At 48.1% G+C, this 25,674-nt stretch overlaps 1 protein-coding gene across 1 annotated transcript in view; it reads right to left on the reverse strand.

Annotated features, from left to right (window-relative positions):
• Positions 1-1,114: 1,114 nt before the first annotated feature.
• Positions 1,115-25,674, reverse strand: part of LOC144722905 (toll-like receptor 7) — a 34,615-nt gene continuing 10,055 nt past the window's right edge. The window contains exon 3 of the mRNA XM_078601320.1: positions 1,115-4,980. Within this exon, the coding sequence (XP_078457446.1) occupies positions 2,131-4,980 (2,850 nt within the window). The 3' untranslated portion in view covers positions 1,115-2,130. The remainder of the gene's footprint in view (positions 4,981-25,674) is intronic.

Here is a 25,674-nt window from a genome sequence, read left to right on the forward strand (position 1 = left end):
GTATGTGTAATGATGATAATGAGAAAAGAGATACTCGAATTGAGGCCGCTGGACTATGTGTTAAATTGGACACCTTAGAGATGGTGTTCATGGCACATTTCTGGGACATCATACTTGACCGATTCTACGCTACAAGCATGCACCCACAGAAAAGTGACATTGACATCTCTGTAGTAGCAAAGCTTTTGTCTTCGTTGAGGGATTTTGTGGCGGGACAGCGAGACCAGTTTGAGGCTTTTGAAAGGGCAGCCTTAAATATGACAGTCATATAAGCACGATCTTCAGCAAGAGAGGAAACGCAAAACATTTGCTGATGAGAGCTCAGTCAGGTGTGACAAATTAGGGGAGGGAGAAGTTCAAAATAGAAACATTTTATGTGGTCATTGATAAGCTAGTGGCATGCCTTCAATATCGTTTGGACGCTTACAAGCGGTTGACCAATTTCTTTGGATCTTCTTGATTATTTCGGTAAAGTCACGTAGAATGGAACTTTACCGAAAGAACCAAGAAGATGAATCCCTGCAGTCACGAAAGCTTTAAATCAACAATCTCTTTGGAGTTCTGTTTATGTCAGATCAGGTGTCTAACAGTGATGTCATCGTGGAAAAGGTAAATGCACTCTCCGCTGCATTTCCATCAGACCTGGACATGAACTTTGCCAACGAACTCATCAAATTCAAGTCTTTCATGTCTGACTGAGGGTGAGAAGTGCCTAACTAAATTGCTTGAGAAGTTGCAGGCACTTAATCTGCAGTCAGTGTTCCCTAATGTTTTTGTGGCACTTCGGATTTGTCTAATTTTGCCAGTGATAAACTGCCAGGGTGAGTGGACATTTGCCCTTTAAGGCAGAATAAAAAATGAGCTGCGGAGTAGCATGTGCCAAACACGTCTCAGATCATTGCCACTTTTGTCACTTATATCAATAGTCATACCTTGTCAGACAGCTATATTTTGACGATCTAGTGGATGATTTTGCAAGGAGGAAGGCAAGAAAGACACCAATATAGGAAAGTGGGGGGGGGGGGGGGGCTCCAAAAGACATGTGCCCAGGGGCCTCAGGAGACCATGATCCGGCCCTGAGCATGGTTGGCTATGTACAGTGCTGCAAAATAAGTTCAACATACAGCACATACATATGTGCATTTTATTTACAAAAATAAATTCACGACAAAACCAAGTAGAATGATTTAATACATAATCACATTTGTTTCCACCCCACCCTTTCCCCCTTACTTTTGTTCCTATTCCCTTGCCTTCCCTTCCCCTCATAAAAGGTTCTCATTCCCGCTCGCAGTCCCAAGGTAAGGAGGGCAGTGAGTGAGCCCATTCCTCTCCCTCCCCTAATCCATGAGCACTGTGTCCGGGCTTCTGTCCACATAATGTCTTTATATCCCCTCCCCTTGTTTTTGCCCGTGCTCTGTACTTGCCTCTTGTCAGAATAAAACAAAATCAATCACATTTAGAATTTAATTTCAGAGTAATATAATTATCTGGCACCCATAAATATATAATTACTTGGTATCCAAAATTATCAGTACTGAGATATCTTACACAAGCCGACAGTCCGATCCCCACTACCAATGCTAAATTAACTTCACTCTTCAGAGAATGACTTGTAGGGCACAAACACGGTACATCGGCCCTTATCACCATCAGTGGTTGCCCTACATCAGTTCTCGTGACTTAAGGCCATAATCCACTGGGACAATTTTAGGACAGCCATTGCTGGCAATGATAATTGTCTTATCGTTTCCGTTGTAGATCATGCCCTTGAGGTAACATTATTCTGCCTCTTGTTTTCAGAGCACACTGCTGCAAAGTCAACAATGCAGCAAAACATAACTGCTATTGTTGGCGAATATAAATGTGAATAACAATGCGTTAAATAAAGGACACAAACCCATCACCTGCACATGTCCTCGTAACAATAGGTCCATAAAATACATAAAAATGCCTGCTTGTATCATAAGACAATACATCAGAAGAAAATATATTAACATGCCAACCAAATATGATTTGCATTTACTCTGGTTGCGTAAAGGACAATGAAGTGTGTTGTTATTATGATTTTGTAACACAGCTAAATTTCATATACTGTAGTTTACAACCAAAAACAAACACGTACATTTTTTATTGGGCTACCTGCCAGTATTGCTCTGTTTGAGATTTTGTAATCTCAGCCCGAAGGCATTTCCAAAAGAGATGCTGGGCATGTGGATTTGGTGGCCACTGCAGAAAAGAATCTGGACAAAGGCGCTTTCGCATGCGCATATATCGTGAGTATAAAAACCTCGATGGCATCCTCTCCAATATGACAAACACCATTACATCTTTCTTCTCATCAATCATTCGCTGCTGGGCCATACTCCAAGCCTGCCGGAAGTGGCCGGAGGTGATGTAGTCTTTTGTTAGGACAAACACAGTCTTCCTGCTATTGTAGACACTGGTCGCCAAGTTGTTCGAAATACTGATCCCTGGCATCCAGTCACGGTCCTCAATACAGAGATGACAACGCGAGGGGTAGTTTGATTTCTCTTCCAGATGAACACGAATTTCCTTCAGGACCCACTCACACACATCTGCATTTGATGAGTCGTATGCGACAAACGCATCATAGGAGTTTTGGTTGAGGTTTTCATAGCTATAATTAACTTTTCCTCGACAAAATGACCTGAACAAATGTGCAAAATTCCAACGGAAACGTACCCAGATGAATGATGTAGCCATCAATGAAATAATTAACACATTGTATATCAAAAATAATACCATGCCAGTGGTTATATACTCACATTGTGACTCGTTCAGGGAAAAAATAACTCCTATATTCTTTCCAGAAAATGTGTCCAATGGGTATTTACATTTCACATTGGTAGCCAGCTTAGGAATAATAATAGTAGTTGAGTTGATCCAAGACAGAAACCATACGTTGGAGCATGTACACAGAAATGGGTTTCCAGAGAGTTGCAATACTTCGAGTTGTTTCATATTGTGAATAGAAAACCTTTCTTGGCTTTCTGCAGTTAGATTGTTGCGCCTTATATCTAAAACAGTCAGGAGTCGCATTGATTTTACAAAATCTGCACTGATAAAAGCTATATTATTGTTACGCATTATCAGCTTTGTGATGGATGTACTATTTGATACATCTGATAACTGTGTCAGATGATTGTAGCTAAGGTCCAGTTGTTGTAAATGTTCTAGTTTGGCAAGTTCATCCCAAGGAATACGTGTCAGTCGGTTATGGCTAATGTTTAACACTTTCAGTTTTTTTAAATGCACAAACACACTGTTCTTTAAAATAAACCTTATCTTGTTGTGAGACATATCAAGGTTTTGCAGCTGTGTAAAATTTTCAAATAAGTTGAAATGTTTTCCATCCTCCCATAATATGTCAAGTCTGTTTCCTTGAAAGTTTAGCGTTTTTAGAGTGTTACTGTACAGGGGAGAGTCTGTCGACAGACTGCTGATACCATTCCCTACCAGGCGAAGCTCTGTTAGTGCAGACATACCAGAAATAAAATTGATGCTGTGCACAAGCCCATCTAATGAAAAGTAATATTGGTTATAGCTGAGATCCAACACCTCTAAGTAAGGCAACTCTGAAAAAGCAGTGTTGAAAACCAAACTTATTCGATTATAAGAAAGGTCAAGGTATTTAAGTTTTGGGAGATTGCTAAATTCAGTGCCATTTAATGCCTGGTTTATAAAATTTCTGCTCAAAACTAGGCATTCAATGTTCCCCATGTCATGGAAGTATTTTTTTTGTATGAAAAAAATACTATTGTTGCCGAGGTCTAAGACTTTGTTATACATCTTACATTGTGGAACACCGACTTTTTTGTCGTGTTTTGATATCAAGAGCAAAACACTGCCTTCATTCTTTTCCACAGTGTTCAAAAATACATCTGGTTTTGGAATAAGACAGCCTGCATTGTTTTCTGGTGAAATCAGATTTTCACTGAGAATTATCTCATTTAATTGTGAAAGTCCCTTGAATGCCATAATATTCACCTGCTTAATGAAATTAAGTGATAAATTTATGGAAGTTAGATTTAGGAGGGTTTTCAGAGGATTTAAATTGTTTATACCCAGATACTGAAAAATAAGACCCGTCAAAATAAGTTCTTTTAAAGAAGTGAGATTTGCAAAATTTGATGAAAGTTTCAGCTCGACTGGATACTTTTGAAAGTAATAATTAAAGGATAGATCTAAATGCTCTATTCGTTGCAGGTAATTTAGAAATATGCCATTTTCAATTTCACCACCCAAATAATTATGTGACAGATCTAAATATGTCATGTGAGTGTTGTTCTCAAACAGCAGGGGTGGGATCTTCTTGAGTGATGTGCTAGCTAAGTCTATGTGGGTTAAAAGTGGCATGTCAGAAAAAATAAACGTGTCAATATCTAGTGGTCCATTGTTTGGACATGGTTTGCAGGGGAAGGATGCAGTGATGCACCGTGGGCAGTTCAAGGCCACATCCAGGGATTCCAAGTGCATCATGCCATGGAAATGCTGTCTTCTTAATTTCCTAATGTCATTATTGCCAATGACGAGATTTCGTATTGTTGTTGAAAGATTCAGCGTAACATCTGTTAGATTGTTACTAGATACATCTAGAAAAGTGAGATTTGGTAGGGTAAAAACATCGTGTGATATATTGAACGATTTGTAGCAAGCGTTTGACAAGTAACAATTACAACACAAGTGTAAATTTTGAAGATTGTGCAAGCCATAAAAATCTCCGCTGCTTAAAGTTGTAATGTGGTTGAATTCCAGCCATAGCGTTTTCAGACTTTGTGGCAGCTTTTTGGGAACGAGTATGAGGCTGTTTCTATTCAGACTGAGTGAAGTTAAATTCAGCAGGTCAACGAAAGCATCTTCTTCAATGGTGAATTTATGGTTGCAGTGAGTGGATGGTAAGTTTTGATGGTACATTCGCCAACAATTTCCACTTAGATCCAACTCCTTCAGTGAGACCTGCAAACAAATATAACAAACAGGGTTCAAATAAGACAGTACAAGTTAACTCACCAAATTAACATTGTCCCTAATTCTAATACCGCATGTGTATATATTTGTAGAGGGTCCACCAGGCTTTCGTCGACACTTTTCTTTATTCCACGCGAGCTCATGCCACACGCGTCCATCCTACTCCGATTTCCCCGCCTCTCCCGGTGACGTCATCCTGACACTGTACCCTTGGATTACGCAAGTATTTCTACCCTCGGATCACGTATCAGTAATACATCACCCCTCCCCCCACCCCGAAGAAAAAGTTGTCCTCGACTAAACACAGCCCATGTGAATACAAGGGATTCGGGGTAGCCCTGCAAGTCGAAAAAAAACACTTTTGTTGGTCAATAACAAGCAATTTCTAACTCAACCCGAGTCTTGTTACTTTGTGTATAGGTATGGAATGTATGTTTATGCAGAACAGAATTTAAGACAGCAATAAATGAAGAACCGTAAAACAAGACGGTGCTTACAAGGGGTTCAACCGGACCCTCCAACCGTAACATGCGAGCAACTAGCGAGCAACTTCTGGCACGAAAGAACAACAATGTCCTTTTCATCTGCGGTTCCGTGGTCTAGCATGCGGTGGTTGTTCATCACTGTGGGAGCATTGCCCGGGCCCGTGCCCGGGTAACCAGGCCATTTAGGTTCGGCTGGGTGAGATGTTGCTGCACCTTGTCGTTGGTCTTGGAGAAGGAAGGCAACCTTCTTGAGGTTGGTTAGTCGCGGCAAGTGACTTCCCCGACCTCGGCAGTGATGATGGTGAGTGAAGAGGTGAAGGTGTATGTATTCGCAATAAACCAGTTTTTGGTGAGTGTAGTGGGTGCTCTTCCAAGTTTAGTGGCATGTCCGCAGTAGGCTTTGACCGGTTGTACATATCATCGCCGGCGTCCCAATTGGACAAGTATACATTGAGGCCTGAGAATCTCCACGACCTTCACAGGACCCTGCCACGGACAGGTGCAGTTTGGGCGAGGTCCCTAAGGGGACCTGTGGGCAGTGTAGCCATGCACTATCTTCCACTATGAAAGTCAGGAGCATCACTCCCTTTGGCATAGCCCGTTCATTCACAGAATGGGCGGAAGCCGCTGTGGCTTATGCCGCCTCCCTCACCGTCTCCCACTGCTGTATCCCGTCGATGCATGCGGGGCTAGCCGCTATTCCGCCAGGATCCAGCCTATGTGTAAGTCCCAGTTTGTCTGAGTCTCATTGACCACCTGACATAGCATGGAAGTGATGGTGTGATTTATCCCATCGGTTTGTGGGTGGTGTGGAGAAGTGCGTACTTTCTTGGTGCCTAGGATGTCACATACTTCCTGTATCAGTTTCGAGGAAATGTTTCTATGCTGTTCTGTTAGAAATTGAGTAACCACAATTGCACACACATGGGGTATTCCCGCATGAGCACAAATGCACACACACAAAGACAGACACACACACACTGGGCAAGCGTACACACCCCGACAACGATCCTCCATATAGCCTTAACAGACCATTGAGTAAGTACTGTTAGAAAGCAGTGCCAAAGGCCAGTACGGTACACGAGGGGTGAATGGCTAGCACTATGCCCGGCTGCCTTTGTCTCCCCAGTGGCGATGTTTACACACACCAGGTACTCATTTGAGGCTTAGTGACCTAGGAGAGGCCCAGGGGCGGTGCAGATAATCGTCACTGATGTTGGCCATGAACAGGAATCAAATTCGGGTCGCCGCTTTTGTAGGGTAGCATGCTCACTGCTACACTACCGCTCCCCACACTAATACCCGCCATTCGCCACTAAGTGAAGGTGACATCATTATGGCGCATATGCCAAGCCAGGTGCACTTTGAGGCCACGTGAGTGAATAACTGGCCACTTCTCATGATGACTGGAGCCAGAACCGGTCCACCGGACCTCCTGTATTCCACAGAGGTCTAAGCAGTACCGGTCCATCTCCCGGCAGAGTAGTGGCAGCCTCCCCTCCGCAACCAGAGTCCGAGCATTCCACGTGGCCAATCTCAGTCTTCTCCTGTTCCTAGAGCAGGGGTGGGGAACCTTTTTTCTGTCAAGGGCCATTTGGATATTTATAACATCATTCGCGGGCCATAAAAAATTATCAACTTAAAAATTATCCTGTTATATTTGGTCAAACATTTAAATAACTAACCCCTAATGTAATGGCTGAACTGCTTCTCTTTGGTGAGGCGTGTGATGTTAGCTGGTATTGATGATGTTGCTACTCGCAACTGCTTTTCCAGGTTTGCTCCTAGATTTATTTAATTTCGAGTCCCGCTTGCGGTTGCCTTGGCAGGGCCAGACCAAATTATTTTGCGGGCCTTATACGGCCCGCGGGCCGGACGTTCCCTATCCCTGTCCTAGAGGAACCTTGAGAGGGGGGTTTAGTCTGGTTCTGCCAGATGGAGTTTGGCCACAAGGGATCACGAACGCCTGGCCCCATGGTCCTGAGCACGAGCTTATTTTGGTGTTCCACCATGGTGCTTGGTAGAGAAAGTGCCAGGTTGAGGGGTTACTAGCCTCTCGCACATACTAATCTATCTACATAGACACCCCCCACTCACACCACCACGGCCCACACGTACACATAGCCTGCAATACTTACACATTCAGCATGCACCACACACACGCACACTCAGCGCCACACTGTACACACTAGTGCACTACACACTGTGCTATACAAACCACAATGCACTATAGATTACAATACACCAATAACAATACCCGGCATTCACCACGAAGTGACGGTGACATTACCACGGCACCTGTGCCAGGCTAGGTGCACTTTGAGGCCATGTGAAGTGTCGAAGGTTCGCTGACAGGTCACGGGACAGACCCAGGTGCCATGGGTTGGCTGACTGAGATGACTGGCAGATGCACCAGCTGTACCCCCTACTGTGTCAATTTGCTGCATTTTAGTCGCCCGGCGCTCCACTCATTGTTGTGAGCATCGCTCCTCTGCCGCCTGTTGTTGCTGAAGGGTGACTGCCTCCAATTGCCCAGTAGCGTCCTTAACGAGCCTTCTCCATAGAGGCCGATTTTGACACCGCTGGTACCAGTTGTCGGCAAGTGCACTCAGCTCCACATCCTCAACGACACCATCAGTCCATCTTTTCTCCAGCCCATGTTATGTCCATTTAACCTCCTATATGCGGCCAAACAAAAGCTGCTTGGGCATGCGGTGGCTGGGCATGCGGGCCACATGACCCAGCCAATGAAGCTTTGCCTGCCAGAGGAGCTCACTGACGGGAATGTGTCCAGATCTTTCAAGGACTTCTGAGCTCCTTACACAATCCAGCCTGGATAAACCCAGGATGGATTGTAGGCATGCCAGCTTGGATGTTTCCAACCGGTGCAGATGTTCCATTAGAGGGGTCTACGTTTCACAAGCATAGAGAAGGGGGGCATGATTGTGGCCGAGAAGACCCGAAGCTTTGTGCAGAGCGACAGACTAGGTAGTTTCCACACAGCATTGCGCAGCACATGAAAAGATAATGCCGCCCGACTGATTCGGAGACCTCTGCAGTCAAACCGTAACTGGTCATAAACACTGCCCAGGTATGCAAAACTCTCCACTCCAGAGGTGGGACAAAGTCATTGTTATGCAAGTCCAAGTCGAGTCGCAAGTCATCAAATTCATGACTCGAGTCTGACTCGAGTCCAAGTCACATGACTCGAGTCCACATCTCATAGGTGGGACAAAGTCATTGTTATGCAAGTCCAAGTCGAGTCGCAAGTCATCAAATTCATGACTCGAGTCTGACTCGAGTCCAAGTCACATGACTCGAGTCCACACCTCTGCTCCACTCTCTCCACAACTGCTCCACCACCGATGGGGAGCTGAGGGGGTGGAGTGTTTGGTAGCACAAAAAACCCATGCAGGTGATTATTTTTGTGGGGCTGATGGTAAAACCTCTTAATGCCACACTCCAGGCTCAGCAGCAGGGCCTCCAACTCCTCCTCTTAGTGGCACACTCCAGGTTCAGCAGCAGAGCCTCCAACTCCGACTCTGAGTGAGCAGCAATCACCAGATTATCAGAATATGTAACATGGTTTACCAATAGGGAGCCATCTCTCGACCGCACCCGGGCATCGATTAGCCTCCCATTGTATCTGTACCACAACGCCGGAATTATAATATATATTGGGGGGGACACATCCCCTCCAATATTCTCAAAATGTCCCCCCCAAAATATTGCTATAAAATGTTTTGCTATGCTATGTAAATAAAAACAAAAATTTGCTAAACCTTGGCCACAATATCTGAACTTGTCTTCATACAAATCAATGCATACATTTACTTTATCAATCCTTAATCTCTGCCATTATCTCGGCCTCGCTGTGCGCTGCATTGCACCGCTAGTCGAGTAGATAACCTTGCCTTCAATAAACCCTCGGAGCCAGGATAAATGTCCAACTCCAATCGTCATTTATTGATTGTAACAAGGTAAAAAGATAATGCTTCTTAAGCTCCCACAATGGACAAGTGCAGCTGTGGTCTCACTAAGATGCCATGCCTGCCGCCATCTTGACTGATCTGTGTAATGGCCGACGCCCGCGTGGTACAGTGGAAATCTAAAATCGTCACTTCCTGGTCACGTGACCAAAATTAGCATAAAAAAACAGGAACTTCCTGTGAATGCACGCTCCACATCTGCCATGAGGCAAGACACTCCCCGTCTGGTATCTAGGAGATACCACCATTTATTTCCTATCTCATTAACAAGTGTATAACAACTTCAACGGGTCGACTTATTTGTCCATATCTTTGCGAGAGAGAAGTAGTACTATCTCAACTATGGGCCTGATGAAAGTTCTTGCGACACCTTGCTTCGCAATCATAACCTCGACCTTTCGAACTTTTCCATCGGCACTTGGAATCGACTTGAGGATGCGGCCCATTGGCCACTCATTCCGTTTGGCTTGGTTGTCCTTCAGTAGGACGCAGTCGCCTTCTTAGATGTCTGGTCTGTTAGACTGCCACTTGTTGCGCACTTGGAGTGTTGCAAGGTACTCGTTTTTCCAGCGATGCCAGAACGTGTTTGCAAAGCTCTGCACTTGTCTCCATTGACGTCTGTAGAGGTCTGCAGTGCTGGCCTCCTCGGTAGGTGCTGTGAGCAAATCTGTCTTCTGGGTAAGAAGTGTAGCAGGAGTCAAGATGAATGGTGACTTCGGGTCGGTTGAGACGGGGATCAGGGGTCTTGAGTTAATTATGGCTGAGACCTCGGCCATGAGAGTGGTCAAGACCTCGTGAGAGAGCCGTGTGGACCCGACATCACATAGCATGGAGTCGAGAATGCGTCGAGCAATCCCGATCATACGTTCCCAGGCTCCACCCATATACGAAGAGTGGGGAGGATTGAAGATCCATGTGCAGCCTTGGTCAGTAAGGTATTTCCTGACAGAATCATCTTCGACTTTCTCCGTATTGATCTTAAGCTCTTTACATGCTCCTATGAAATTGGTTCCACAATCAGAACGGAGTTGCTTGGCTGGCCCTCTGATGGCGAAGAATCTCCGGAGTGCATTTATAAAGCTCGAAGAGTCCATGGACTTGATGACTTCGATGTGCACTGTTCGTGTACTCATACAGGTGAACAGCACTGCCCAACGTTTGCTGTTCGCGAGCCCTCCTCTGGTGCGGCGGGAGATGACTGTCCATGGTCCGAACACGTCGATCCCTACAGAGGTGAAGGGAGGTTCCACACTGAGTCGATCGGCTGGGAGGTCTGCCATTTTCTGTTCTTCCTGTTTTCCACGTAGCTTACGACACCGGATACACTTGTGGATTGTGCTGGCGATGCACCTCTTTGCTCCAACGATCCACAGCCCTGCAGATCGGATTGCTCCTTCTGTGAAGTGCCGACCTTGGTGCTTGACCTTCTCGTGGTTGTGGCGTACAAGTAAGATTGCGATATGGCTCTGGCTTGGGATTATGAGGGGGTTTCGTTCATTCTCATCTAATTTTGCATTCCCTAGCCGACCACCGATCCTGAGCAAGTCGTCTTTGTCCATCCTGGGGTTTAGCTTCCTGAGGGTGCTGACCCTAGGAAGGTCTTCTCCCTTGTTGATGGCCTTGATCTCACTTGCATAAGCTGCCTGTTGCACACAGCGGAAGATTGATTTCCTTGCTCTGGAAAGCTCGTCTTCAGCGCGTGGCACTGTGCAGTGATGCCATCCATTGCAGCTACCAGTGGTGTCTCTCATCGGGCGATGGAAGCAGTCTGTGATATGCGTTAAATGTGCTATCGCTCGCACGAGCGACGTTCATTTCGAGAAATGTTCAAAATGGTGTGGACTCAGTGGACTTCTTGGTCGCACATTTGTTACGAAAGTTGTCACTTGAGGACGAATCTCCTTGTCGGACTCGGGCTCTACGAGTCCAAAGGTCTCCTTGGTAGTACATGGGCCACCGTCACGTCGTAACAGGAACGCTGGACCCGTCAGCCAGATGGTTTGATTCAGCAGAGATGCAGGGACGGACCTAGTTGTGAGATCTGCTGGATTCTGGTCAGTTGGAACGTAATTCCATTGCTCCGGCTGCGTCGATCTCCTGATGCGTTCCACCCGGTTGCTGATGTAGGTGTAGAACCTTCTGGTTTGGTTGTTTATGTAGCCTAGTACGACCTTACTGTCCGTGTAGAACTTGACCACGTCCAGTTTGACGTCAAATTCGTCCAAGATCAGTTCCGCCACCTCTGTAGCAAGAACCGCTCCACAAAGCTCAAGCCTTGGGATGGTATGGTCCGGTTGTGGGGCCTTGCCGTGGAACTCCTTCCAGGATTCCCACTCGGATGACAGCTGCGGGTCTAGGAACGAAGAGGCCACGGCCGCAGCAACCACCGCCACGACCACCAGCAGAGCGACGAGCAGCGGCTTCGTCTTTGGCTTCCTCTTGTCAGTGAGGACTGGATTGGAGAAACGTGGAGGAATAAAATCCAGCGAAGATGGTGGATGTACGTGCGAAGTTGTGGTCAGCATGGTGGTTTCCTTGTAAGTCTGCACGGCACAGCCTTCACTTCTGTCTCCAAGCTTCTCTTTCAGCGTGAAGTGGTTGGGGCACGGTTTGAAGAGCGACGTGCGTCCATTCACGAGCACACTCGTTCTGAATGTGCTAATGTGGTCTGGTTTGTGTGTTTCATCGAGACAAACATCACCTATGATGACCCATCCTAGGTCGAGTCTCTGGTCGTAGGGAGCGTCGCGAGGTCCATTGCGTTGATTGCGAACCTTGTGGACTCTCAGCATGTCCCTGCCGAGCAGAAGTAAAATCTGTGCCGTGTGATCCAATGGCGGGATGAACTCTGCTATGGGTTTCAGGTGTGGGTGTTGACGTGCAACTTCAGGCGTGGGAATCTCACTCCTGTCGTCCGGTATCTCATTGCACTCTGTCACCGTAGGAAGGGCTAGCTTCATGGTGCTATCCATGGTTTCCACCATGAGGCCGCTCGCTCTTCTTCCCGCTGTCTCCATCAGTCCTGAGCATGTTCTGAGCGTGTATGGAAAGGAATTCCCACCTACGCTTAGCTGATCAAAGAACTCTGACCTTGCCAAAGACCTGTTGCTCTGGTCATCCATTATGGCGTACATCCTTACTGCCCTTTCAGGATGTCCTTTGGGATAGACTCGGACGAGGCATATCTTTGAGCAAGATCTTCCTTTGAAGCCTTCTCCACAGACTTCTGTGCATTTGGTTGTGATTGACGAAGTGAGTGCAGCGGTCTCGCCTTGCTCCCCGCCGTGCTCTGCTTCGGGATCAGAAGCCTTAGTGCCACTGGGTTTCGAGTAAAATGTGTGCAGAGTAGTTGCGTGTTTGTCGCTGCCACATTCCTCGCACTTGATATCTGCCTTGCAATTCCTTGCAAGGTGGTTTGTAGAAGCACAGCATTTGAAGCACACTCCAAATTCTTTGAGCATGTTCTACCGCTCTTCCAATGGCTTCCTCCTGAACTCATGGCATTTCTGGAGGGAGTGAGGTTTATCATGCAATGGGCATTGCTTCTCTGGATCCTCTATCTTCTTCTTTGTGGTGGTCGCCTGGACGGAGTTTGCGAATGTCGTAGGAGAGACCTCAGTCTTGTGTACGGAAATTGGCACTCTCGCTGTTCCTCGTTTCGTCATTGCTCTTTCCATTTTTGGGAGATCTGGACTGGAAATCCCCGTGGTGCCAAACATGAAACTCGGGTCATTTCTAGTCTTAGCCAGGTTGCGAATAAACTTTGAGAAAAAAGAGAATGGGGGGAATGCAACTTGATGCTCTGACTTGTATCTTGAACCCGCTGTTCTCCATTTATCCTGCACGTCAAATGGCAATTTCTCTACGATAGGGTTCACGCCATTGTAGGTATTCAAGAAAATGAGACCTGGTAAGTAGGGGTCAGCCTGGGCTGATTCAAGCTCCATCAAAAGATCTCCAAGCTCCCGTAACCTTTTATTGTCACGACCAGAGATTTTTGGAAAGTTCTGCAACTTCTTGAAGAGAGCCTTCTCAATGGTTTCTGGACTACCATAGCACTCCTCGAGCCTCTCCCACACCGCATGCAAGCTTGAGGTGGGGTCGTAAATGTTTGCTGACCGGATCCTCTTTGCGTACTCTGCAGACTCATTTCCTAACCATTTCACCAACAGGTCGAGTTCTTCACTTGCAGAGATGTCTGCATTTCGGATTGCATTCCTGAAGGTAGATCTCCAGGCTCGATAGTTCTCAGAGTGGTCATCAAACTTAACGAGTCCTGTGTTGATTAGTTCGCGGTGAGCCAGGTACCTAGAAAAGTCCCCTAGTCCTGCTGATCCAGGGTGTGTCCATACTGGCGCTTGTGAGGTGGCATTATTGTCTGTATTGCCTTGCATGCCGTCATTTGCGATGGCGTTGGACTGTGGGCCCAAAGGGTTTCGATCACGTTGGCTGGATCCCCTTATGTGACTGTCTGGAATGTGGGTCTGACTTGGTGCATCCACGTCTGACCCCACGTGCGCGACGCTGAGTTGGCGACTAACTGCCAGGGCAGGATATGCATTTCCACCATTCCTGTAGACACCATTCATGTTCATTCGGTGTGGAGATGGCGATGCCTGAACGTCCACCCTTTGTTCAGTATTGTTTGGTGGAGGAGCATTGATGTATTGTTCAGACCAGTCCAAAATATTTTTTCTGGTGAGTTGATCACGGTCCATGACAGGTATCTAAGTGCCAAACTCACTCCAATTCTCTTCCTTATCCAGCTTGGCTGCTGCTTCGAGCACCTCTGCCTGGGCCATTGCAGCAGCTGCTTCCCTTTTGAGTTGTAGGGTGCTTAACTTAGCATCCAGCTCAATTTTCTTCCGTGTGGCAGTAGCCTCTAATATACTTTCTTGCTCTCGTGCGGCAGAAGTTGCTATGCTTGCTTCTTCTTGTATGCGAGCCTTTTCAATTAGCATGGCTTCCTCTTCAGCCATGTAGGCAATACGGGCCGTTGCTGCTTCTGCTGCTGTGCGTGCCTGAGCTGCTGCCATACTAGTAGATGATGTCTTTGAGTGTGCTGAGCCTTTAGATCTTGTGGTGGACCTGGATGAGACAGAGTGCTGAGATCGTGTCTCTCTTAAGCCCTCCACACGGTCCATTGCCTCCTGTATCACTGCCTGCACATTATCATCGAGCAGTTCGAGCAAGTGTTCTTGCATGCGCACTCCCTCAAAGCTCTCATCTGTTTTCACCTTCATCAGGAGGGAGATGTATTTATTTTCCAGGAGCTTGTAGCTTGAGCTGCTCACCTTCACTCGCTGGATGGCCCGCTGAATTGAGGCCATTGTGTCTGAGGCGTTTGAAGCTTCAGATAAATCTGCTTCAACCCGGTCCCATGCCCGTTGTATCCTGGCATGAAGGTCCTGTTTCTCAGCATCATAGCTTTCCAGGGCCGTTTGTGTCAGCCTGACCTCTTTTTGGGGCCTTGAACTCCAGTGGCGGCTCCTGCAAAATCTCTCAGGGGGGGCAAATGTCTGGATGATTGATAAGGATAAGGTCCACCCATGCAATGGATAAATTAACAGCTGAAGCATATAAAGGCAACTTCACTTCTTTAATATTAATGAAAAATAAAGTGACTCTTACAATACATCTTGTTTGTTTCTATACTCACTATTAAAACAAACCACTCAAGTTTATTTTATTAAAGATTTCACTAGGTGGCGACAAATTATATTGTTGGATGAAACGTGCTTACGTATGATGACGTTAGCACGTTAGGGCGAGCCCTCCCAGAAGCCATAGAGAATGCATTGCAGTGCCCCCGTTCGAAAAAAAATCATCTTTGAATGTAAGTCTATGGGACCACTCGGGGCGATTCTCAGCTGGAGGGAAATCGCCCAAAAAGAGGCGGTACTCCACAGAACGTAGCATGACGCTGATTGGACTATATCCAGAGGCACAGTGACGGCTAGCGTGACTCTGTGGTTGAATGACATTGGTGGTGCGTCGCCCAATCGCCCTAATGAAGAAACCGCCCCTGTTGAACTCCCTTGGTCCTCTTGAGGCAGGATGGGAGGTCCTGGATTGCTTAAATCACCTTCTTCAGTATCTCTCCCTGCTGAACTGTGGCTTTCCATGCTGTGATGCTTGCAGCACGATTTTAATGCAGACTCGTTGCAGAGCTCCTTGTTTGCTGCAGGCTGACTGTTTGAGAGCTCCTTTGCTTGCTGCAGGCTGACTGCTTGAGAGCTCTTTTCTTGCTGCAGGCTGACTGCTTGAGAGCTGGTTACTTGCTGCAGGCTGACTGCTTGAGAGTTGGTTGCTTGCTGCAGGCTGACTGCTTGAAAGCGCCTTTGCTTGCTGCAGGCTGACTGCTTGAGAGCGCCTTTGCTTGCTGCAGGCTGACTGCTTGAGAGCGCCTTTGCTTGCTGCAGGCTGACTGCTTGAGAGCGCCTTTGCTTGCTGCAGGCTGACTGCTTGAGAGCTCCTTGCTTGCTGCAGGCTGACTGCTTGAGAGCTGGTTGCTTGCTGCAGGCTGACTGCTTGAGAGCTGGTTGCTTGCTGCAGGCTGACTGCTTGAGAGCTGGTTGCTTGCTGCAGGCTGACTGCTTGAGAGCTGGTTGCTTGCTGCAGGCTAACTGCTTGAGAGCTCCTAGAAGAGTGTCTTTTTTACTCGCTGCAGGGCTGGCTGCAGCACCGGTTGGGAGCTTCAAGAAGACTGTCTTTTTACTATCTCGGCCTCGCTGTGCACTGCGTTGCACCGCTAGTCGAGTAGATAACCTTGCGTTCAATAAATCCTCGGAGCCAGGATGAACGTCCAACTCCAATCGTCATTTATTGATTGTAACAAGGTAAAAAGATAATGCTTCTTAAGCTCCCACAATGGACAAGTGCGGCTGTGGTCTCACTGAGATGCGATGCATGCCGCCATCTTGACTTATCTGTGTAATGGCCGATGCCCGCGTGGTACAGTGGAAATCTAAAATCGTCACTTCCTGGTCATGTGACCAAAATTAGCATAAAAAAACAGGAACTTCCTGTGAACGCACGCTCCACATCTGCCATGAGGCAAGACAGCCATTACATACAATGAAACAAGAAATGGTAAAAAAGTCAAAACAGAGCAATGTAATACAATACACTATTAGACATTATTGTAAAAATTAAATAAAAATTTAGATCTTTTCTGGGTTGGGACCCCAGACACCCTGGAAGATTTGGTCCCCCCCAATGTTGACTCCATGGCTACGGCTTTGCTGTACCAGAAGGAAATTCCTCTAGTACAGCCATGTAAAGCTTCTCGAACTACGTGGTTAAAGATTATGTTATATGTGGGAGCCAGAGGACATCCCAGGAGTCGGAATGGCTCCGACTCCTGGCCACGTAGCTTTACCCAGGTCTGCCCACCATTATGAAGGCCCTTAATGATTGTGAGCAGAGAGTCAGGGACTCCGAAAGCACGAATAACTGCCCACAGCCCTGGTCTGTAGATGGTATCATAGGCCATGACCAGGTTAATAAAGCAGAGATGTAGGTATTGTGATAATTTCGTACACCTCTGCTGTAGCTGACGGACAGAGAATATTGCATCCATTCAGGACCGCCCTGGTCTGAAACCACATTGGGGCTCTACAAGCCTCTCCTCAGGGTGCCTGACAAGGCGATGTTGAGTAATCTTTTCCTGACACACTTAGAAGAGAGATGCCCCTATAGCTAAAATCTGTGCGGACCAACAGGGCATTCTTCCAATCCTGCAGAACCCATCCTCTGGTCCAAACAGTTGTGATGTCATGTAGCACAGTCTGCACACAGATGCCACCCTCCCTCAGCATTTTCACTTAGCAGATCGTCTCTGCCCGGCGCTTTTCTTGGTCTCAGACTTCGGATCCCTCCTCGCACTTCGTCCACAGATGGCACCTCAGCCAACCATTCAGAAGGAGTGGCTACTTATGTTAATATTTGAGGGTCCACAGCCCGAGCAGGGTTGTCCCCACCTTGCCTCATGTTGTCTGGGTTGAGGGAATTCCCCTCCCCCAAGGCCTCACAAAAATGCTCTGCAAACCTAGACCTGTTCCTGGGGGGTGATTGGTAAGGTGCTGCAAGTTACTTTTTTTATGAAAAGTAAAGTGATTTTTAATTGCGGACTACTGAGGCAGATTCCATCTCCTCAGCAACCCACGCCCACCACTCATCTTTGCAGCACCACATGGCGCTCGCATGGCTCTCCGAATCTCGGAGCGAAGGCTGCGATAAGCCTCCTCATTCTCCAATGTTGGATGTTGTAAACGATGGGAGTGGGCCTGTCGTTTTCTCTCAACTAGCCAGAACACCTCCTCTTTCAGCCAGGGACACTGGGGAGGTCTGGACCGCATACCCAGTGCAGCCGTTGCAGCTGCATGACCCACAGTACTCAACCTTACCCATTTCCCCTCAGCCAACTCCAGCTGCAACGCAATTTTGAAACTTCTACTTGCAACTATCCTCAACTAGTTGAGACCATTTCGATTTAAAGCTTTCGTGACTGCAGGGATTCATCTTCTTGGTTCTTTCGGTAAAGTCACGTAGAAGGGAAGTAATAAAATAATAAAAATCAAACATAATAAAATAATTCTCACGACGTTTCGGCCACAATGCAAGTATCCGTCTTCAGGTGAAGAGTGAAACACTGCCAAGCTTGGAGCGTATATATAAGCTGGGTTGGAGGTGGAAGAAGAGCGCCTTGACAAAAGAATTTGCATATCACCAAAGTTCCTGTACCTGACACCATCGCAATCATTGAAGACTTGGTTCATCAAGGACTGAATACTGGGGTACCCCCCTGGTGAGACACTGCTTAACCAATACATACTTCACCTGGAATGGAACTTTCTACAAACAAACTGAGGGCACCCCAATGGGCTCCCCCCTATCTCCGGTTGTAGCCAACGTTTTCATGGAGAAATTTGAGACTGACGCCATCCAGACTGCCACTCTACGCCCGACCTTGGGCTCCCCCCTATCTCCGGTTGTAGCCAACGTTTTCATGGAGAAATTTGAGACTGACGCCATCCAGACTGCCACTCTACGCCCGACCTTATAGAAGAGGTACGTAGATGACACTTTTGTCATCTGGCCACATGGCCGGCCTGCTCTAGACCAATTCCTCGACCACATCAATTTCATACACCCAGCCATCAGATTCACCATGGAAGTCGAAAAAGATGGCAAGCTACCCTTTTTGGATGTCCTAATTAAAAGGAAACCTGATGGTTCAATGAGCCATTCTGTCTACAGGAAAGCCACCCATACGGATGCTTACCTAAAACCGGATTCCCACCACCATCCATCCCAGAAGAACTCCCTCATCAAGACTCTATACCATTGAGCCCAATGCATCTCCGATCAGGAACACATTGCCAGTGAACTCAAACACGTACGCCAAGCTCTTAAGGCTAATGGTTACTCCGACTACACAATCCGCAAAGCCATCACTCCAACCATCAAGAAGGATCCTGTAGAGGAGCCTTTGAAAACCATCACCTTACCCTACATTGCTGGGGTCACAAAAAAATCTCCAAAATCCTGATTAAACACAGGATCCAGGTCCGATTCAACACAGTACATAAAATCCGTGATCTGGTCCCGTCTGTAAAAGACGTGGTTCCAGACATACAGTACCCAGGCGTCTACAAACTAAGTTGCCTCTGTGGTAGCAGTTACATTGGAGAAACCAAACGACATGTCTCGGACCGCATCCGTGAACATAAAGCAGACCTGAAACACGGTAGGACAAACACCTCAGCCGTGGCAGATCACTGTTACAATTCAGTGGGCTCACATGACATTGACTTCTCCAAGACAGAGGTTCTCTGCAAGCCATCTGGCTACCATGAGAGATTCGTTCATGAGGCGATCCACATATACAAACACAGAGACAATTTCAACCGAGAAGATGGATTCTGGCTCAGCAATCATTGGAAGGACGTAATAAACCATTTCGGATCTTAACTGATTGTTGTTCACGTTTATGGTGACTTTCAGACCGTAGTCCACTCACTGGCATTGACTGTGTATCTTGTGTTCTCCACAGGGAATGCATTATTTGCTCCGCTGCGGGCCTCCCACTGCCGCTCTCCCATTGACATGTTTCGTGGCTTCTACGTACTATTAACATTCCCTCCCTTTGTTAATGCTACCCCCTCTCTCTGATGCTGCTAATCCTGCATAATGCATGGGCATAATATGACTTTGAAAACCCCCCCACCCACCTCCTACGCATTTTCCATAATTATGCTAAATTCCTCTTGATATGCAAATTCAATTGTCAAGGCGCTCTTCTTCCACCTCCAACCCAGCTTATATATACGCTCCAAGCTTGGCAGTGTTTCATTCTTCACCTGAAGACGGCTACTTGCGTTGTGGCCGAAACTTCGTGAGAATTATTTTATTATGTTTTATTTTTATTATTTTATTACTTCCCTTCTGCGTGACTTTACTGAAAGAACCAAGAAGATAGTTGAGACCAGGCCACTGTGGGTTTGAATGGGGTCCTAGATGGACACCCACCACCGGAGTGGAAAAATGGCAGGCGCATCTTACAGATGACAAGTCGATGGTCAGTGGTCAGATCAGCTCCACAGTAAGTCCTGGTGTCAAGGACATGGGCCCGCATCCGCTGGTCCATAATTAAATAGTCCAGCAGATGGTTTTGCTTACACCCAGCGTGCATCCATGATGTTGTGTAGATGTGCCGATGCCGGAACAGCATGTTTGTAATTACAAGCCCTTGGGCTGGACAGAAGTGTCTGCATCATGACCCACTCAGGCATTAAAGTCACCTAACAAGATGACTTTATCCTGAGGGGCCACTTTAGCTAGCACCTGGGACAGGGGTTTTTAGAAGGCGTCTGACTCATCGCCATTGTCTGCATCCCTCCACTAATGTTCATCTTCGCTGGAGGCGTAAGCAACCACCACCACCATTCCTAACCTCTTCTTGATGAGGCAAGCTCACAGTAGCCTGTGACTTATAGCTTCCCACACCTCACCGCCATGCTCCCACACCCCCTTTATTCTTTTGTTCAAAAGAAGTGCCACTTCCTGCTGTTTGCTAGTTTCCTACCGCGAGTGAAGAACTGTCCACCCCTCATGATGACTGGAGCTAGAACCAGTGCACCGGACTTCTATATTCCACAAAGGTCCAGGCAGTACCGGCACGGTACACAACACTCTACAGCACATACATACACGATACTACACACACTACTGTACACCACACTACACCCCATGCTACAGTACACCACACTATTTAAACATAGACAATTTACACAAACACACTCACACTTTTACACACACGTACGCGTGCACACAGTAATTCCCAGCGCGAGGCTGACTCATTACATCTCGCGGAGGATCGCTCGGCTGAACAAAATAATTCCGCTGGTCAGTTTGCAAGTGCTACTTTGCGTTTTAAGTCAATGTAAAACGTCTATATATAAAAGTTAATAGTTTTGTGCGTGTGTCGTGGTAACGCTCCTTCTTTAACGCCTGTTGATTGGTCAAAACAACATTTACAATCGGGATGTTAACACACCAAAAAAAAGTATTTGTATATTTAAGACGTATATTTTAAAGTTTAATTACAATTGAATAAAATATATTTAAAACATTTCTCCGCTAAAACCCGCGGATAAACCATTATCAACCACAGGGGTGATTATATCCAATTATTTCACAATTTTACAAATAAAACGTAACCATATTCTGTTGATATAAATTGTAATTTGTTCATAATTGTACAATAATAGTTGCACTTATTTTATTATGATGTTTATTGGTTGTTTTTATGTTTAAATGTATAAGTCCATGCGAAACTGTTGGTATCGTCCACTCACTGAGCGAGTGGTACCTTCCGCGCAACCTAATAGCTACAGTGAGCAATGTGGATCAAAGTAAATACCGGTAACGCGATTTTTTAAATTACAGATGTTAATTTTGCATAATTGGACTCACATACATCAGAATATTCATTTATACTGCCGTAGGAATCTGATGAGCTATACAGCTCTTTTCATAGATGTCCAGTAGGGACACGAGGTCAGAACGTTACAACAACAAACAGGACAAAAACATGATAGTGGTGCAAGTGTCGAGGAGTAGTGGGATGACGTCATATCATATGTAGAGGAGTGGGATGACGTGATGTGATGATGTCATGTCATCGAGGCGGCGGCGTACTTAAGGGGGACCCCGGGACGAAGGTGGGGTTGCCGTAGGGAGAATGAAGTGGCCGCCATGGGAAGAGGAACGAAAGCCTGCGTAGGAACACCCCAGCCGCCGCCGTAGAAAGGCTAGAGGGGTAGAGGCCTCACCTCGTCGCCGGGCGGTGATGGGTGAGACTCTGCCCGGGGTAGACGAGGAAGTAGGCAAGGGAAGCCGTACCGGGGCGTAGATAGTTGTAAGAAGTTCTACGTGCAGGCCAGAGTTTTGACGCGCACCATAACGGGTGTAGGCTTTGAGTGTAGAGTGTAACTAGTCAGTGAGTGTGCAGTACACAGAGTTGTGTGAAGAGTGTTATTAAACTGGCGTAAGCCCTTACCTGAAGTTCCATCTCCTTGTGGTTCTACAATCCTGCTTGGTGTCAAGAGTTACTACACAACACAAGTGTAGTTACTGTGATTGTCACTGTGTGGTGCCGGGCTTACGAAGCCACGGCAGATAATGTGTTAACATTTTGTGTAGCCAGCTTACGGGGCGTAGTACCAGCCCAAGCGGGGCTTGGGTGAGCGCTGGTCAACGCGGAGGCACCGCGAGCAGTGTGCGTTGCGGGCTCCCGGTGAGGGAGCGAGAGGGAGCGTCAGCCAGCCAGGGTTACATTGGGGCATGATTCGCTGGTTGACCTGCTGACACGTAACCGGATGATATTGGAGGGGGGCCACCGGTGGACAGGGGCTGCTGGGCGGTCATGTGGTCTAAAAGAGCTCTAGGGAGCCTTCGAGAAAGAGCTCGAGAGATCTGGAAGGTGGGCGGGGCGAAGGGCAGAGCCAACTCCAGCCCAGGGGGGATATAACGGGGGCCCCGTGAGGAGCTCCAAGTGCTCCGTGTGCTGGTGTGAAGAAGATCCACGTCGGGGAGAAGAAGCCTTTAGCCACACGGTCCGGTACCCAGATTGTGGTCCGGGCCGGGATAGCGAACCATGTCTACTTTTGCCGTAGCGTGGTTAGATGGGCATTCAATACCTGAGTGTAGATTGTGTGATATTAGGTTGAAGTTGCTTAATAAATAGTGTTGCTCCCAAGACAATGTGTGCGACTCAGTTGGACTCACTACAACTGGTGTCGGAAGTGGCCAACTTGCTAGACTGTAGCTAGCGGTAGACGAATCATGTCTATGCGTCGCAGAGTTCGTTTACGGGCGTCGGATGATGAAGACGAGCTGATTCTGCCCACGGCCGCCGAGGAAGGAGCAGAGGCGCTGCCGGCAGAGCAGGGCGCAGTTGGGGCGCGGAGCGCCTCGCCTTCACTGGAGGAGCTCGTCAGGGATCCGCACGGCCATCTCGCTGACCTCCTCCAAGCAGCGTCCTCCATTCTCGTCGAGATGCGGTCCCTACCCTCGACGGCGAAGGATGGGGCGGTGGAGCTGTCTGGACGGGGCGACTCGGACACCATTTCACAAAAGGAATGCTATTGCCATTGCCCGCGCTAGCGGGCGCCATTTTGCCGCCAGCGGGGAGCGCTGAGCCCGCCAAGCTTGAAGTGGGGACGTCCTCGTTGATCGACGTCCAGTCGCTCCGCCGTCAGCTGCCCTTCATTAAATAATTTGTTGCTGACAGCGGCGATTTGGTGGCATTTAAGCGGCGATTTCTCACAAATGCCGACTTGGCGGGATGGTCGGAGTCGTACGCGCTGAAGGCACTGCCCGCCGCCCTCGACGATGATGCTTTGGCGACATTCCTCGCCATTCCGCTGTTCAAGAGGTCCACCCTCATGCAGGCGTTGAACACCCGTCAGAAGTTTGCCGTGAGGCGGAAAAGGGGACGGTGAGTAGGCTCTCGCCTACAGAAGTGTTCCCTTGGCGCTGGCGAATGCCGCCTTCCCGAAAATGTTCTACGATGGCCTTGACGCCTTAGTTCTCGAGAAGATGTTGGGACTCGCCAAGGATCTCCATACTCTGCTTCCCGCCGAGGACGGGGAGGTGTCTTCGCTCAAGATCGCCAAGTGCATACAGGTGCAGCAGACCTTGCAACATGACAGGGTGTTGGTGGCGTGCTCCGCGTCTTCCATGTGCTCGCTGCATCAGCGGAGCGGCGATCGTCGGGGTGATGGAGATCGGTGGCGGGACGACCAGTGGCGGCCGAGGTCTGCTTCGTCCCAGTCCAACAGCGGACGGGTCACCTGCTACAACTGCGGCCTGCCGGGGCACGTTCTGTTGGGCTGCCGGGTTCCTCGACGGCGGCCCCTGGGACGTACACCTTCCTACGACTCCCTGCTTCCTAAGGCGAATCGCGGCACACCTCACACTTGGCCCCGGTGTTCACTTCACCCATCGGGGGGGTCCGATTTGCGTCAGGGTCGCGCGTGGTTTCGGGGGGAGTTGGTGTATGTTCGCGAGGCGTGGCGGCTCCAACCAGATCAGTGGTCGGAGCTGGCTCATCACGTGATCGCAGCGACCGTGGGGTCGTCGGCCGTGCTTGGGTTCGTTGAGGGGGTTGAAGTTTGCATGCTTGTTGACACCGGCGCATCTTCAACTATTATTTTCAAACTAATTAACAACATTTTGCCCCTCCGGTGTTGGGTTTTGGAGCCGGTGGATGCTCTGTGTTTCACCGCCATCGGCGGATCGTTGGGGATAATCAGTCGGATTTCTGTTGAGTTGCGCATTGCCGATGTCTCATTGTTGGGCCATGTTTTGGTTTCTACGGCCCTGGCTGTCCCGTGCTTGCTGGGGACTGATTATCTCGGCAAAATTTCCCTGTAGATTTGTCTCGACCAAGGCTATTTGGAATTGCCGTCGGGACAGCGTATGGCATTTCTTCCATCTCTGACCTGCATGTATTCTGCTAACGCCACGGTGCAAGCACTTGCGTGCCGAACGGTCTGGATTCCGCCCGGTGCGCAAATGTTGGTGCCCCTTCGATTGCGTAAACCGCTCGATGCGTGCACTGTGGGGGACGGTATTGTGTTGGGTCCCTCGAATAAGCTTAGTTGGGGGATGTCACTCGTAGCGGCTCAGACGCTGGTCTCCCGGGACCAGGCACTGTTTATTCAAGTCCTTAATGCCGGGTCGGACACTACGGTCATTCAGGAGGGTTCCGTGATCGCTCATGCGTCTCCGGCATGTCCGGAAGCAGATGTCGTGGGGAATATCAGGGTCGGCGTTCGGTCTCATGGACCTCGGAATGTGGATGAGGCATGGATGCTTGGAATGCAGCGATTTATCCATGGGGCAAACGGGGAAGGTGAGAGCGCTCCTGCGGGAGTTTTCGGACATTATTAGTGAAAGTAAATTTTTATATAGGTCGCACGTCCCTGTTAAGCCACCATATTGGCACGGGAATCCTTACTGCCTGAGTCCAGCTGAAAAGGAACACGTTCGTGCGGCATGTGGATTAAATGTTGGCCGTGGATATCATCTCGCCGTGCACCAGTCAATGGGGTGCTCCGATCGTCCTTGTTAAGAAGCACGATGGCAGTCTGCGTTTTTGTGTCGATTTCCGAAAGCTTAACAAAGTTTCTTTCATGAATTTGTTGGATGCTCTGGTGGGCGCGCGGTTCTTTTCCACCCTTGACTTTTTGTTGGGTTTTTGGCAGTTGCTGCTTTACGAGGCCTCAAGGCCCAAGACGGTTTTTCAAACACCGCAAGGGTTGTTCCAGTTTAACTGGCTCCCGATGGGGCTCCATTCTGCGCTGGCCACTTTTCAGAGGTTGATGGAATTGGTTTTGGCTGGCCTCCAGTGGGATTCGTGCCTAATCTCCTTAGATGATGTCATTGTTTTCGGCCGCACGTTCGATGAGCATTTGGATTGCCTGTGGGCTGTTTTCGTTAAGATGCATGCGGCCGACCTGAAATTCAAGCTCCAAAAATGCCATCTGCTCCAAAAATCTGTTCGATACTTGGGCCACATAGTAAGCGAATCGGGTATTGCGACAGACCCCGAGAAAACTGCTTGCATTCGGACATGGCCGACCCCCACCTCTGCCAGCGAGGTGCGCAGTTTTATCGGCTTTGCCTCTTATTATTGC

Source organism: Lampetra planeri, chromosome 16 (genome assembly GCF_965212315.1).
Source record: "Lampetra planeri chromosome 16, kcLamPlan1.2.h2, whole genome shotgun sequence".
Taxonomy (NCBI): Eukaryota; Metazoa; Chordata; class Hyperoartia; order Petromyzontiformes; family Petromyzontidae; genus Lampetra; species Lampetra planeri.